This window comes from Dryas octopetala, chromosome 1, assembly GCF_963921425.1.
Source record: "Dryas octopetala chromosome 1, drDryOcto1.1, whole genome shotgun sequence".
NCBI classification, from domain to species: Eukaryota; Viridiplantae; Streptophyta; class Magnoliopsida; order Rosales; family Rosaceae; genus Dryas; species Dryas octopetala.
The window spans coordinates 18,100,028-18,115,718 of record NC_141366.1 but is presented as its reverse complement, the minus strand read 5'-3'; the positions used below and the strand labels follow the sequence as shown (position 1 = coordinate 18,115,718).

Below are 15,691 nucleotides of genomic sequence, written 5' to 3'. Positions count from 1 at the left end.
TCCATGAGATTTATTGGGATGAAAGGGTGTACCAATATCCCTGCTCTCTCTCTCTCTCTCTCTCTCTCTCTCTCTCTCTCTCTCTCTCTCTCTCTCTCTCTCTCTCTCTCTCTCTCTGAATACTCATACATGCATGCGCAAGCATATATTAATTGCTTATACAAATCTTTGTCCACATGGTATAGGGATGGACTGCGAGCGGATATGGTGGTATTCATCTCCCGGAAATGATGTTCCTGAGTGGTACACGTATATAAATGAGGGTGGCCTAGTCTATTTTACAGTGCCTCAAGTTATTGGTTATAAAATAAAAGCGTTGACTGTGACAATGTGTGCATCATTTATTCTTGTTCACCATACGACAGGAATCCAAATCTTATCTCCATTTTTGTTATAAATCATACCAAGCTCACTAGGTTTCTTGTCCAGCCAGCATCTGCTTTGCAAGATCTTCCGACCAAGTTATTTGACAGGGACAGTTGTTAAACAATGAGTTCAATTTGAAAGACGAGGACTCAGTTGAGGTTTCTGTAAGAGTTGCATCTAATTTCATGGTGAAGAAAACAGGAGTCAGTTTAGTAGGGGACAAATTCTTTAGTGGAGATAGCTATGAGTGTGTCCCTTTCGACTATTTTCATATTCACGAGGATGATGATAAGTTACAAATCAAGTGGAACACAGGCGATACTGATAATGATGAGGCAGGACCAAGCCATTACTCATCTGATGAGGACCGACCACCCAAAAGGTTGAGGCCTTCCCAAGCTTGACTGTCTGTTGTTGAATAATTTGCACAACCCTTATTGAAATCCCAGATTTACCAAAGAGTTTGACGCAGCTGGAAGCGAATGACTGCACTGCATTCAAAAGAAGGCCAAACTATTCAGAAATGTTGAATAAACTCACTAGTTTTGTCATCCAGCCAATGCATCCCAACACAATAACTTCCCCATGATGTTATTTGGCATGGACATTTTTATCAGTCTAGTCTAGTATGGGAAAAACTTGTCAATGAAAATATGATTTGAGTGTGAGTCTATCCCGTAAGCTTATTTCGTTGGTGACGACCATGATGATGATGATGCAGAAATCCCGTCGAATAGGAGCATTTCCGATGATGAGGTTGATGAGGCAGGACCAAGCCTGCAAGCCATGACTCATCTGATCCCAGTACTGAAATGAGTACAAATGAACAATTAGCCTCGGAAGACAGCTGAAAGGGAAGCAGATGTGGTGAACAAGGGTACATAGGTGCCGGAGGCATAATCAAGGATTCAAATGGTGTACTTGGATCTCAGGTTTTCATGGATAATATCGGCTGTGGTCAAGTTCTTGAGGTTGAGTTATGGGGGCATTTTTTATGGTCTTCAACATATATACTTGGAATCTTGGATGTAAAGTCGTAGGGGTTGAAGCTGATTCAAATTGTGCTGTTACTTTGATCCATAATTTGGTAGATGAGTACCACTCTCTGCAGAGAGGTACTTGCCAAATACTAAATACAAATTTTTGTTTTTGATAAGTAGTATACAAGTTTTTTTAGTTTAGGTACTAAGCAAGAGGAGCAAGAGGGAAGGAATTAGTTTAGAATCGAAAATCTCATCTAGTTTAAACTTTAAGCAATTTTAAAAAGTTCTGATATTTCGTCCAAATTTTCATAAATGAAACTTACATACTAATGTCAATTTTTTTTTTTATGACAAGAAAACTTTTATTTAACTCTGATGTTATACGCTATCTTACAGAACCATAGTTGTTCAATCCACTGTACTAGGTCATCCATATGAAAGGGATAAGTGGATACTAAATCTGAGAGATATTTGCTAATACTAGGTCATCCATATACTAATGTGATTTCATAAGGAATGTAAGTAACAGAAATTTTACCTCTTAACAATAAAACAAAACATCACTTATTTAAATGCTCTAAAACATTTTGGATTTTAGCTATAAATTATCATCGAAGACTATTAAGTATTTTACCATCCTATTGCATGTACAGCAGATTAAGTTTGCACATCTTTTGTTCACATACAAGTGCATAGGAACATAATCAGCCAGCGAAATCAGAATAACAATAATTCTATGCATAACCATCAAATAGGAGTTGGCATGGTCTCGCATGAAACCCAACAGAATCCCATATACATTTAAGGTCTAAACCTTCAAGAATTCTCATGTCAACTCACCAGATCAATACTCTAATTTCAACAATCTTGACTTGTTAATGTCGGGCCATCAGAGCAACAGCACAAGAGCCTTACCTCCTGCACTCAAAATGGACTTCATTTAAGTTTAATACAAATATCGTACCCTGACAGTAATGGGCACCAAAAAGCCGTATTAAAACGGTGAGGCTAGAAACATAAATACCAATTTTCAAAAAAATGATGACTTTTCTATAAACAGCTGAATCTGAGTAAATATTTACAAGCTATTGCTCTCATTATAAAACCGAGACAAGGCAAGCTATTTCGTATTTCTTTGATCGGGGATTCCCCCACTACATCCAAGGATTTAAAATGACAGATTCAATCCCGATTTTCCGGATTCAAAATCACTATCTCCTGTACAATACTAGCACTGGACCTGCAGATCATTGGAGAAGAGAACTCGAACAACCCTGTCAGATAAATAGGTATCAGCAACACAGCTACCCGAAGCATAAACAGGATACTGGAATATGCTGAAATGCCGACAGCTTACAAATTACGAGCAAAATTCTGCAGGTGCCAGCACAAGTTTTGTAAGCATGCAGCCAGATGCCTTGTACCACATCTAACTCTTCCATCACTTGTCAGGAACAAAATGTCTGTCAGCCTTTCTTCAAATTTAGATGCAAAACTAGATTCTCAAAGTCAATCATAAGATTTCCTCCAGGATATGCCTTCCATCCAGGAGAGACAAAAATAAAAGTGCAAGTAGTCATCAGAAAACAGGTTCCAGTTCCTTTATTCGGAGTCTGAGTCAATAGAGAGATACAACCGTGGCCTTACAGAACGTTTTTGGCGAGGAAATGAGAAGGGACTATTCGATCTCTGCCTGCTTGCCTTGTCAGATCTGCTACCATCATTCATACCAAGAAGCAAAGAAGCTGCAAAAGGTAAAAGAGTGAGCCTTAATAATCTTTAACTAAACTGGAAACACTGCCAAATAGGGAATGACAACAGTATAATGGGTGGGACAACTTCCATGCCTATATTGCTATAGCCAGTCTCTTTAATGAGGTTATTGACTTTTCCATACTATCAATGTAGATTTCCTAAAAGAAAATTAGTAATATTTATACATAAAAGCACCGACTATAGGTTGATTGTACATGGGACATCCCTCCAATTCTCTCTTAACCTCCATACTCGATCTCTGAAGAGTCACGCAAAGAGTCTGCCTCTCTTCGTCGTGCCTTAGATGAACATTATGAACTTTTCCTGTTTTACAGAGGAGCTAGAGAGAACTAAGATGCACATGATGCAGTGGATGAAATGAGCTTCGGAATAATGGACATTGTCCACGTTAACAAGCTTGGGAAGAGTTACGGATTGGCCATGTCTGTGAATGAAATATGGGATGCCTATTTGAATTGTTGTATATGAACATGAATACGTGATTCCACACATGAGCTTCAGCTCAAGGAAGCTGGGTAAAACCCACTTCATTACATACTGAAAACATAGATGTGGACCTGTGTATAAAGGTAGAACTTATAGCCAGAAAGGAGAGGTTTGCCAATTGAGATAGCATATTATTCATCTTAACAAGTGAGACTTAGCTGTTGCACAACCCATACAAAATTTAAAATATATATATATATGTTAAATGTGACTGTATCTCACATTTTAAGCATGTTTGTAATCTACTCTCTTTTAATTCTTTGGCTTTTACAACAGACGAGTATAAAAGAAATTTGTGGCACCTTATCACACCCATCAATATCTAATAATTAAGTAAAAACAAAAATATATTCTGATTCTGCTCAACTGACAGGTTGGAGGTGTGTGAAACTGTTTTGCTTGATTGAGTTCTGCTGGTTATCCAATATTAATTACATGAATGAACTCAGAAAAGGAAGTCCATCAAACTTATAACCACTTGGCATAGGGTGAGACCTTTTGAACCCAATTTTACTTAAAATCTTCAGCTACTAGCATGGCACTCTAAAAGGATAAAAGACAACTACATTAAGCAAGACTTAAATTGGATGAAACAATTTAAGCTTGCTCACGTAATTCAACTAAATTAAAAAATATATATATATGAATATATTGTAATTAGATTAGCAATATTTCTGGAACTTGTTATGTTTCCTGGTTTGTTTAGTGACAAAGATAAACAAATTGGTTTTCTTTGCAATCTGCTTACTACTGGTTTGAAGAATTTGAGCTTCAATAGCTTAAAAAAAATGTTGCTTTTAATAAAACAATCCAGAGGCTTAGCCATATATGGTTTTAGAAAGAATTGGAGGGAAATATCTCTTTTGATTCACAGGGGTGGAATTAAAGTTAAAAATATTATTATCTTCCTTTTAAGAAATTTGGGATGGAGTTGAGAAGTTAATAACCTCATTAAAGAGGATGTGGTTATAGCAATATAAGGATGTGAAAATAACCCCTGGCCCTGAATTATTTTATCGGGTTGCAAGAGGAAAAAAGCACCCTCCAATTCCTCCCATACTCAAACTTTGTTTCATAGGTGGAGTAAAAAATTTAGGGTGAAATTGTTCATCGCCAATAAAATAAGATCAGCTTTCAAGCAAACCACACAAATGAAAACAGGGATGCTGTGTCCATATTAAAACATTAGCATACATAGACCATCAGGCTCCCTTTAATGCCAATCATGAACCTATCTAAAATTCATACTTGTAGCAGTTCTGTCAAAAGAAAACAAACCTGTGTCAGCCAAAGAATCCATGGCACCTTCTCTGGATGGCATTTGCAGTCTTGAATTCAATCCATTTGGAGTTGCAGACTCACCATTAATGCCACTGGCATCACCCCCAAGCCTAAGAGATATCCAATCATCAGTATGGACACCATTTGACACATCAGCCCGATCTCTCAAATTGGAATGAACTGATGCATCTGATGGTCTTGTGGGAAGAAATATTTGAAGAGAGGGATCATCACCAGCAAAAGCCAAGGGATTGTCAACTAAGCCATCATTCATGTCAGGATCTGGACGACCAACAGAAGAATCGGGGACTAAGGTAGCAGATCCCATGTCAGTTTCTGGAGCCAATGTGTATCCATTCAAGGATGTGGAACAATTAATAGAACCATGCTGCAGGCCGACTAGGGCATCTGGTACATCTGCCTCAGAACTAAATAATTGAAACCCAGGGGGTGCTTGAGTTCCAGGAGGTAATGGTGGCCAGAGGGGCATACCAAAGTCGTCATCGTTTCCATTAAAAAGACCCAAGCATGGATTCCCACCAGTCCCAAGCACGGGATCCTCACCATATGAATCAGCAATCCCAGAAGGGGGCCCAGGAAAAGCAATCCCACCAGCATCAGTTCTATTGTTCCTGAAGATGGTTCCAGAAGGCATTATATCATCATCTGAATCACTTAGTACAATAACTTCTGCATCTCCTACTGGTGCAGAAGGATTGTGTCCAGCAAATTCATATGCTGAATCCACATTCAGAGAAAAAGAATCCATCTCAATTCCATTGTTGGTAGAGAAATCAAAATTCCCACCACCATCCTGATTTACACTCGGATCTTCACCATCCCTACCACTTCCAGTGGCACTGCTACTCATTGGGATAACTTTTAGCTCATGGTCTTCAAACTTCTCTTCTAATCTATTACCAGAAGAGGTGTTCATATCATCAGGTTTGCTGACTTCCCAAAAGCCATTACGATTCTTCCTGATCCCAAGCTTTAAACCAGTAGTATGACCTTCTGAAACACCTTCCTGTTTGACCTGCTTCAACACTTCAGTTTTTGGGATACTTTCCCCATCCGTTGGGACACAAAGAGTACTATCAGGAAGGTGCCACCGTGCAAGTTCCCCAAGATCCCTACGATCACTTTCACTTTTGGCCTTCACTCGCCAAGAACCATCAGGCTTCACCTCAATCTCTGCTACATCTTCTCCACAAGACCTCATCTGTATCACCCAACCCCCAAAAAATATATAAATAAATAGAGAATGAATGAATTAAATTATACTTTAAAACCACAGTATTCTCCAGTTCATTTGAAGGCATTACCTTTGAAGTTATACGATTAAAATAAGGGTCGATAATGACATTCTCCAGTGCATAGTTCTTGAGACAAATGGGGCATTGCCACTGCAATCACAAACCAAAGCATGGTCAAACAAACAAATCAATAACAAGTACAATACAACCACATTTTACATTGTGTGTACAAGCTTGCCTTCCTTGAACGTTGATTCAATTCCACAAAAACTTCAAGATCAAAACAGCCCATGTGGAGACAGGGTTTAAATCTCCCAGCAACCTTCATTCTTGAACCACTCATCTATCAAAGACATGCAGAAACATACGCTATTCAGTTCCAGAAACCAATTGCACTCGAAAGTCGAGGCATGAAAGACATTACTCGACTTACGAAAACCTCTCTCCAACAATTGATGCCCTATAGTAAAGAAAATACTGCAACATGGATTCCTAAAATAGCCAAGAAAATATAAAGGAACTACATGGAAAGTACGTGTTCATGTAAGAACAATTAATATCAACATATTCCTGCTATTAAAATATTTTCCCATCATTCGTTGGGACATTCAAAACCCTAGTAGAGACACTGACACAGCGTTGGAACTTAAATGAGCATTTCAACAATTAGCCTAACCAATAGTGAGACAGACTCCTGATAACTTGAGTCAAGTTATAAGCAAGAATCAGAAAAGGAAGTTAGCAATGAATGCCTTGATTATTGGTAATTTGGTAGCTTGGCAATTCAAGCTTTCTTGAATCCAAGAGTTGAGACAGTAGTTGCAAAAAAGATTCTCCATCCCAGACACAGAGATAAAATTCATATAAATTATAGCATTCCACTGTGCATTAAATAATTGTCTTATATTCCCTGGCTGGGCTTAAACTCCTAAATAGAAGTGAGCATTTTGCATATTTTAAAATTTGAAATGAAACTAACCGGACAACGTAGATTGACAGTAAAAGAATCTGCAACAACTTCCAAATCACTGTCGCTATCAGCATTATCCATTGCAGGCCCACCACCAACACAACGACAAACACGAGCAAGAGCATCTTCAAAACGCTCACCGTCTATCTCCTTGGGAATCAGGTTGAGTATCTAGAAAAAGAAATTGGGACAAATTTACAAATATAAAAAATACCAATAAAATTCAATAATAGATAACTCTTATCTGTTGCCACAGACAAAATTATACTTGAAAATGGACAAGTACTGTCAGAGATATCAAATGATCAACACACTAGTCTTGACGGGGACACCCACAAAAACACTAGTCTTGTAAGTTTACAATATTGAGCTCAAAAGTTGTCCATGTACAAATTCCAGCCTCACGACATTTGCATAAATGAGAGAGATTTGTTGGTAAAGTTTGACAAGCAATGCTTTACATGCACAACTCTTACAAGCATATATTAAAGGAACTACAAGATGAATAATGGCAGATACCAAAAATTATCTTCAAAGAATTGGAGCTACCTGTTGCAGAGTGCGCCTCTTCACAATGCGAACCCCCAAACAGAAAATACGGGCATCACATCCTGTTAAGTAAATCTTATTAATTCCGTCTTTCGTGTATGGTGTGATCTGACAAAACAACATGAAGTAAACTAAGATACTAACACAAGAAACAACTTGTCAAGTTTTTGGAATCAGAGAGTAATCAGAATATGCCCTGGAGTCGCACACAAAGTAATCTCATCTCAAATGGAAAGAAAATGACATGGGTCAAGATCATGACAAGAATACTGACAACTAAAAGCTTATAAGTGTACAGGGAAAAGAACTCACAATTGGGCCATCATCACGACCATTAGCACCGAGAAGTTGCGAGCCTGGTCTATTAATGGCACGAACAGACATGCCTGCACATTGTCCAACATAATCTCCATTATTACAGAGTAAAACCAAGTGGATGTATTTACATCTTCCAGATACATAACCATGCTGAAGCTACCTCTCTAACACCATAACTCAAAATTTTAATTTCATCAATAATTGTGGAAGAAACAGCATCACCATACCATTGACCTGTAGCTCTGCATATTGCGGCCATTGCATCCTGAATGAAACTTTATCGTTCAGAAGCATACACCAAGCCTGCAAATTACGTCAAAATGCATAAATCAATACATTTAGCACTAAATATAAGGCCAATGATTCACCAATCATCATTCAACACATTAACCAACCTGAACATCATACTCCTGTTTAGACAATAAGTCCTTGTCTGCCCTTGTGAGTTGAAATGTTCTGTCCACACTTTGCATTGGGTTTGAACTATAAAATTTGTACAGGGGTGGTAAGGAACAAAATCAGATGTAAAGCACAGCAATAAAAACATGGATAAATGTGCATACATTATCAGAAAGTGGGTCTGCCTGTCTGTATGTTAGTGTACATAGATCTTTGTCAATAGCAATCAAAAAGTTGGACAACAGAAACATAGTCCATAAGGTTTTCTGCTCGTTAAAGAAAACTTTAAAATCTTCATAGTAAATTTAAATAGAGTAACAAGTAGTTTCAGGAAACACAAAATGAACTCTTTGAATATTATGACTTGTGAACAGTTTATGAACTGTGAAGTAAGTACCAGCTACTCCCACACTTATGCTCAGTACCATATTCTTAACAACTAAGTATCATCACTCAAAAATAACATAATGGCAACTTTGGGGCAAAATTAAATTGTTGCTTGAAATTGAAACTTTATTACTCAGTGCATGTGCAAACTGCATGCATATAATACAAACACATAGAAAAAAGCACTGCAAAAAGGAATTCTGGACTATTTTTCAAAGTATGGCTCAAGCAAAAAATTTCCAAATTTTCGTCCGATGAAAATATAAAAATCTAGTTGAAACTCCTCCTCTTGGCATCATCAAAGCTTCAAGAAAAGCAGGGGAAACAAAAACTTAAGAACTTCATGTCTAAGCTAGAAGCCAATGCAAAAAATGAATCCACCCACCCATCATTTGGATTACTTGTAGCAGTCAACTTCACGGGGTGTAAAGGATGAACCACAGTTACCCAAAACCTGAATAAAAAGAAATGCAAGAAATTAAAGCCAAAAAAAGCAGAACAAAATGCCATAGCTTAAAAGGTGACACAAAAATTGCAGTGTAAAAATGGAACATATGCATAGTGAGGCAAAAGCCATTACATCAAACAACTAAAGTGAAGGAATGATAGAAATCAAAATACCATAACCTGTTGATATAGAAAATCCTCACAAAGCCATAAATCCTAGTCACTGAGTTTGACCCATCATACTACAGTTACTAGTTAAACTAGGTCCAAATGTGATATGAAACAAAAATAATCTGTATAGCTGAATATCTCAAACCAAAATAGAATAACACATTGATGTGCAGATACAGTGACTTGATATATCAAAACATCATAATATGGAACATTTAGCTATCTACTTAGCCCAATTTAGAAAATGAGAAAGGTGGGAAAGTGGATCAACATGCATAACCCCAACCACCCAAAAAAAAAAAACAATGAAGAGGAAGAAAAGAAAGATAAGTTTGCTAACAGTTAAAGGACACATTCAAAATAATACATCCAAATAATTATCAACACCCGAACTATATACAGGTTTTATAAAAAGAGAATACTGGTTCTACATACGGATCAGCCCGACTTAGTCGACAGATTTCACAATAAAATAGTTCAGGAACTGGTGGATTGCCTTCCATAGGTTTCTCTGGAATTATAACACAACCCATATGTTGCCACACATGGCATCTTGGATCCTCGCACTGCCATAAAAGAACCAGAAAAATCAAAAGCCATTAGTAATGTGCATCAAAGGTGCTCAAATGATGAAATGTATCATGTGAGAATAGTAATCAAATGACAAAAGGACAGGTAGAAGACTCTTGATTCTTAAACAATCACTTATTTCTGTGTTTGCTAATAAACAGCTATGCTACAATCTAACAGGACTCAAGAAATCAAGAGAAGCATATATATATTTAAAGCATACCTTGATCATCGACTCTGTTTGTAATGAACTCCCGCAGAGACAACGAACCTTTATATCAGACTGGAAATGGAAGGGGTCTTCAATTTCACCTTTAATTTTCACATTACTACTATCAGAGATGCATTGTCCCTTTGATGCTAAATCTGTGGCCCCAGAAATCTGCATTTTTCTGTGGAAACAGAAAACATAAACAAGTCATAGGAGCATATACAAAAACTACAGCTCCACATGATATATATCATGTGGATCTCTAGGTGTCAAGTCACGAAAAATCGAATTAAAACCAAAGGCAAAGAAAGGGAATTCCAGCATTTTAATAAAATCATGCAAGAAAGATTTGGATATACGAGGACAAACCTATAGGTATCATCTACAAGTTCTGCCACCTGTTCCTTTCCAACAGCATTCTTCTTTGCCCACATTTTAGAAACTGTAAATAAATAGAAATAATACAGTCATGTTTCTTTATTTTAAAACAAAGAATCACAATTAGAATTTATGAACCAGAGAAACCAATTGTATAGAACCATTTACCTTGATCATCAGAAAGAATGGCCAATATTCGGTCAACAAGATCCTGCATAATAGATATAGGGAAATCAGACAATTGTCTTCCCTAATGACGTTAATCTCAAAAACCTAATACAGATGGACAACAAAGTTTGCTTACTTTATACAAGCACAACAAAGTTCCAGCCAAAAGCATACCAAATGAATTGACAGATCTATGGACTGAAATGCCAGCATGGCAAGGAATAGCAAAAACATATGTACAGGACTGGAAATCGAACCTATCCATCTTTTCAGTTGCATTGTTTTTATATAGAATTGACAGCAGGAAACTTAAATGATAGAAGCATTTTTTGTTGGTGAGAGAGAGAGAGAGGGAGAGACCCAAATAAACCAGGCAATTCTGATAATCATCAAGAATAATAATGCATAACACAACATGCAAAATTTTTTACCGAAACACATTAATAACTCACTTCAAGGAAAGTTTCAAACCAATACTAACAAATTAGGCCCAAATTCAATAGATAGTATTAACAGGAACTAATTCTTTTCTAGGAGTATTAACAGGAACAAGGGAACCCAAAAAGCATGACTTCCAGTGAACTCAAAACAAGTACAAGCCACTGTAGCACAGAATGCAGTGCCAAGGTGAGCACATAGACGATATCCAGATCCACAGGAACCCAGCATCGCAGCACAAGAGCGATATTTCTGGCATCTCACCTGCTTCTTCCCCTGCTTTGAAAGACCTAATTGAGTGAGGACATCCTTGAGCTCCTTTATTCGAAAATATTGCAATTTGTCCTACAAGAGTAAACACAAATTGTAATAAACGCACCGCAAGAAATGACATTCCACCACTTCGCATATATCGACACAAAAATAATTCACAGTAGTAACATCATACGCTCTCCACCTAACCAAATTTAGGGCTTCATACAGCAACTGAAATGTAAATAAATAGCTAAATCACTCCGTTCTCCAAACGTTCATCTTATCTATGCTATAAAATAATGTTGTGATTCTGGAAGAAATAACATATTCACGTGCATGCCTTCTGAAAAACCTGAATTTTGGCCTATTGGGTCCTAGGTTTATAGTAATACAATGAAAATTCACTCCTTTTAAATAAAAAAGGAATGGCGGGCCAGGAAGCGAAAGACAAGCTACCAGTGCAGCAAGGGGGAGAGAGGGGGGAGAGAGGGAGGGAGAGAGAGAGAGAGAGTATTCAATAACAGCAAGCATCCCAGTCAGTAGGCATCAAATCAACTGCTTTAACAAACAACACTATGAATAGCAGATGAATGATGCTCTAAAAGAACAATTTGAGGTATACTACAAGTGACGATATATATATATATATATATTACAATCTTTTTTCTTTTCTTAAGTGATAGAGCCAGTATATCCTAAAAACTCCGTTCATCCAGGAAAAAATGTGGCTGGATGTAAATTCAAGTATAAAATGAGAAAAGTTTGCTTCCAATGCACTACAAGGAGGATAAAAGCTATGTAGCATACCTCATCACCAAATTTTTTTTTTTAAAAAGGAAAAAACCATGGGACATGGAAGGATAGAAAATACTTGCAACCAAGTATGCGACTCTATTTAGTTAGTTTTCTTAAAAGGCGATGCCCCACCAAAACTACTACACAACTATTCATGATAAACTGTATTGGAGGTTGCTTTACTCACATTTCTGTAATTCAAAGTAGTAAATTGTTTCTTCTTATGTCATCCATTCACACCTTATGCAAGTCACACAAACAATACTAATGAAAAATATAACAAAAATTAAGGATGTCACTAGAATTCAGATGAACCAAACTACATCATCTCATATACTAGTAGGATAATAGCAAACAAAGTGCCATACCTAAAGCTGCTTATATAAGCTTATTTCCACTGAGGCATACAATAACACTGATTGCATACTAGGCGACTATATTCTCTTTTTCTTATGAGAACATACTAGTCATCTAAATTCACTAAGTAAAAAAGAGACCATAGTTGACTAAAGCAAATGAAACTTTTTAAAGCTAATGTTCTACCAAAAGCCAAAACTTCATCCAACACAAAATTTGCACACTTACTAAAGAATCATCCATCAAATTCTATAAGAACTAACAAGAACTTAATTTTCCCAGAAAGTTTCAAAAACTAGAACAATTAAGTATTAAAAAAAAAGTGATCAAATTACAACAAATCAGCTAAATACCTTGCAAATAGCTACCACATCCATATTTTTCACCACCAAAACTTAATGCCCAAATAGTACAGAATCTTCTCTGCAACAACAATTTAATCAACCACCAAACCAAATAAACCAGCACATAGCCTCCACAGGGATCGATCTAACCAAAATACACCAAACAAAAAATTAATCAAAATACCCAAAAAAAATAAAAAAATAAATAAAAACCAAACAAAACAAAACATTTCAACTGAAAACCCTAAGTCCCTGAATTTCAGCAACAATCGCAAGCATAAAAATACCCAAGAAATGGATTCCAATCTTACTTGGGCGAACGGAAACTGGGGACGGAGTCGAGGAATAGAGGGGCTTTTTGCTCCACGCCGACTTCTCCCACTACTCGTCCCTGTTGTTTTTGTTTATTGCCTTTCGCGTTTGCGTTTCTTTTTTGACCGAGACCCAACCAGAACCAATCCCCCAATTACATGTTTCGGACCTATCGCCGATTATCCAATCTGGTTTTTTGACGGAGACAGGTCCGGGTTCGGTTTCGGTGCGCTCACGTGCATGTTGTTTTGCCACGCCTCCTTTTTTTTTTTTTTGGCGCAATGCCTCCCACTTTATTTTTACACTATAATTTTAGTAAAATAACTCATATATACTATACTTTGGAATTGAGGATAATAACTCATATTATATTTTAGAGTTGAGATGCAACATTCACATTATTCCAATTACAAATTTCAAACTTTCTTTTTGACTCAATTAAAAAAATTTTATCAACAAATATCAATTTTGAAAGGCAAAAACATTTCTTTACCTAAAAAATTATCAAAGAAAATAATTATAAAAAGAAAACTAAACAATAAAAATAATTAAACTAAACAAAACTGGGTTAGGGGTTGCGACACAGATGAGAATGGGTGGGGTGAGGAGGGGGAAAGGACATGGAGGCGGTGGAGGGGAGCTGGCTACAAGGGCAGAGAGAAAGAGAGGTGGGGCAGAGAGATGAGAGAGAAAGTGAGGCAGAAAGAGGAGAGGGGCGGGGCTAGGTGGAGGAAGGGCGGGGCGGAGAAGGCCTTGGGGGAGAGAGAGAGAGAGAGAGAGAGAGAGAGAGAGAGAGAGAGGAGAGGCAGAGAAATGAGAGAGAAAGTGAGGCGAGAGGAGAGGGAGGAAGGGTGGGAAGGAGGGCAGGCAGGCTGGGTGGGGGAAGGTGCGACTGGGATGAGGGAAGGGTAGGAAAAAGGACGGAGAGGCGGTGGATGGGAGCTAGCTGGGGGAGCAGAGAGAAAGAGAGGAGTGGCAAAGAGAGATGAGAGAGAAAGTAAGGCAGAGAGAGGAGAGGGGTGGGGCGAGGTGAGGGAAGAGAAAGGGTCGGGGCTAGATGGTGGGGGAAGGGACAGGGCTAGGTGGTGGGGGGAATGGTGGGTAGGGCTTGGTTAGGGAAGGAGGAGGCCCTTTTTTTTTTTGAAAAAACTTTTTAAAATTCAATTAGTTTTATTTTGTGGATTTTTTTAGTTTCTTTTAATTTTATTTTGCAAACTGTTTTTTATGATTATTTTTATTTTTTAATAATTTTTTATACTTAGTTTTATTTTTTTAAGTAAAAGACCTTTTTTGCTCCTCAAAATTGATATTTTTTACCAAAAATTCTTAATTGGAATAAACTGAATGTGACATCCTCAACTACGAAAAAGAGTATAGTTAAAGCACTTTTGCTAAAATTAACCTCTTTTTTTTTTTTTTGCCTTGGGTTTGTATATACTGTTGCAATCCAGTCCTATTGAAAATCTTGTTTGCCACTTTGATCTTGCCATGACATCAAACCAATCATAAAATTTAGATTAATAGTCACCCTTGGGATTTACGCAACTTAATAATTTTTTCATCCAAGCTAGGGGACGATCATAGAGGACTAGAAAAGCCATGCACAAGGGAATCAGGAAAGAGGGAGGAATGAGCATTGCACGATCATGAGTGGGTCCCACAGAAAACCATTTTTGCACATGTATAGGTCATTTTGGCAACAAATTTCTTTTACAATATTGTTATGTATCCTAAATTGAGAAGCCAAAATAATGTGTCAATATTTACTTCTTGTTAATAAATAAATTTCAAATAAATCCATATGCCACATTATTTGGTATACAAATTTCAAATGTCTATCGGTACTCTATTTTTTATTTGCAATTGTTGGATAAATCGATTCGCCTCATTGAATTGGACTGTATAATTGTATTATATTGCAATGAAATTATAATTTATTGAGGCATGAACTTAAAAAATAGCACGATACTTAAATTGCGTGTTAAATTACAATGCAGTGCAATCTAATACATAATATAATACAATTTAATATAGTACACCTTATATTTTAAATTAAAAATTTTCACACTTTTATCTTTCAAACTCAATTCCGTTAACTACTCTACTCTAAAATTGTAAAAAAGTTAATTTATCTATTAGTTATGCACACGCAGCAGCAGGACTACGTGGCTTTATGCTTGAGGCCATTTTCTTTGTCCCATTTTCAGCTTCAATTGATGATTAACACAAAAATGTCTCAGGTAGAAAGTCACGTGGTGCTAACGTGCCGCCATGTGTGCAAATGAGAAATTAAATTTTTTAACAGTCTTAGAGTAGACTATTTAACGAAATTGAATTTAAGGTATAAAGTATCAAAAAATTTAATTTGAGGGACAAAATGTCAAATATGATATAATTTAGAAGTGGTAGATGTAAATATGTAATTAACCCATGAAAAATGTACAATAAAATAACAGTATTAAAAGGCAAATCGG

General features: G+C 36.9%; 1 protein-coding gene across 2 annotated transcripts; it reads right to left on the bottom strand.

Moving 5' to 3' along the window:
* Window positions 1-2,073: 2,073 nt before the first annotated feature.
* Window positions 2,074-13,349, bottom strand: SIZ1 (DNA-binding protein with MIZ/SP-RING zinc finger, PHD-finger and SAP domain-containing protein). 2 transcript variants are annotated; one of them, XR_015121689.1, is made up of 18 exons: window positions 13,217-13,349; window positions 12,915-13,050; window positions 11,419-11,499; window positions 10,717-10,759; window positions 10,540-10,612; window positions 10,183-10,351; window positions 9,825-9,955; window positions 9,157-9,225; window positions 8,381-8,468; window positions 8,213-8,288; window positions 7,980-8,053; window positions 7,668-7,775; window positions 7,128-7,289; window positions 6,387-6,491; window positions 6,218-6,298; window positions 4,890-6,114; window positions 2,707-3,094; window positions 2,074-2,623 (listed from the first exon to the last, which is right to left on the bottom strand). XR_015121689.1 is itself a non-coding variant. In XM_086239567.1 (17 exons), the coding sequence occupies exons 2-17, from the start codon at window positions 12,936-12,938 to the stop codon at window positions 2,952-2,954; spliced, it is 2,652 nt and encodes an 883-aa protein (XP_086095693.1). In that variant the 5' UTR covers window positions 12,939-13,050; window positions 13,217-13,349; the 3' UTR covers window positions 2,074-2,951. The 2 variants fall into 2 exon arrangements, 1 of the variants encoding a protein (XP_086095693.1); XM_086239567.1 differs by having other exon boundaries at window positions 2,074-3,094.
* Window positions 13,350-15,691: the final 2,342 nt, after the last annotated feature.

Excerpts from the sequence above, each read along its gene's own strand:
- SIZ1 (XM_086239567.1), bottom strand. The coding sequence starts at position 12,938 with ATGGATGTGGTAGCTATTTGCAAG. Across the intron at positions 8,469-9,156 it reads ACAAGTAATCCAAATGATGG|TTCAAACCCAATGCAAAGTG; the intron begins GTGGGTGGATTC and ends CAAATTTTATAG. Across the intron at positions 6,492-7,127 it reads CTGTCAATCTACGTTGTCCG|ATGAGTGGTTCAAGAATGAA; the intron begins GTTAGTTTCATT and ends TGTCTTTGATAG.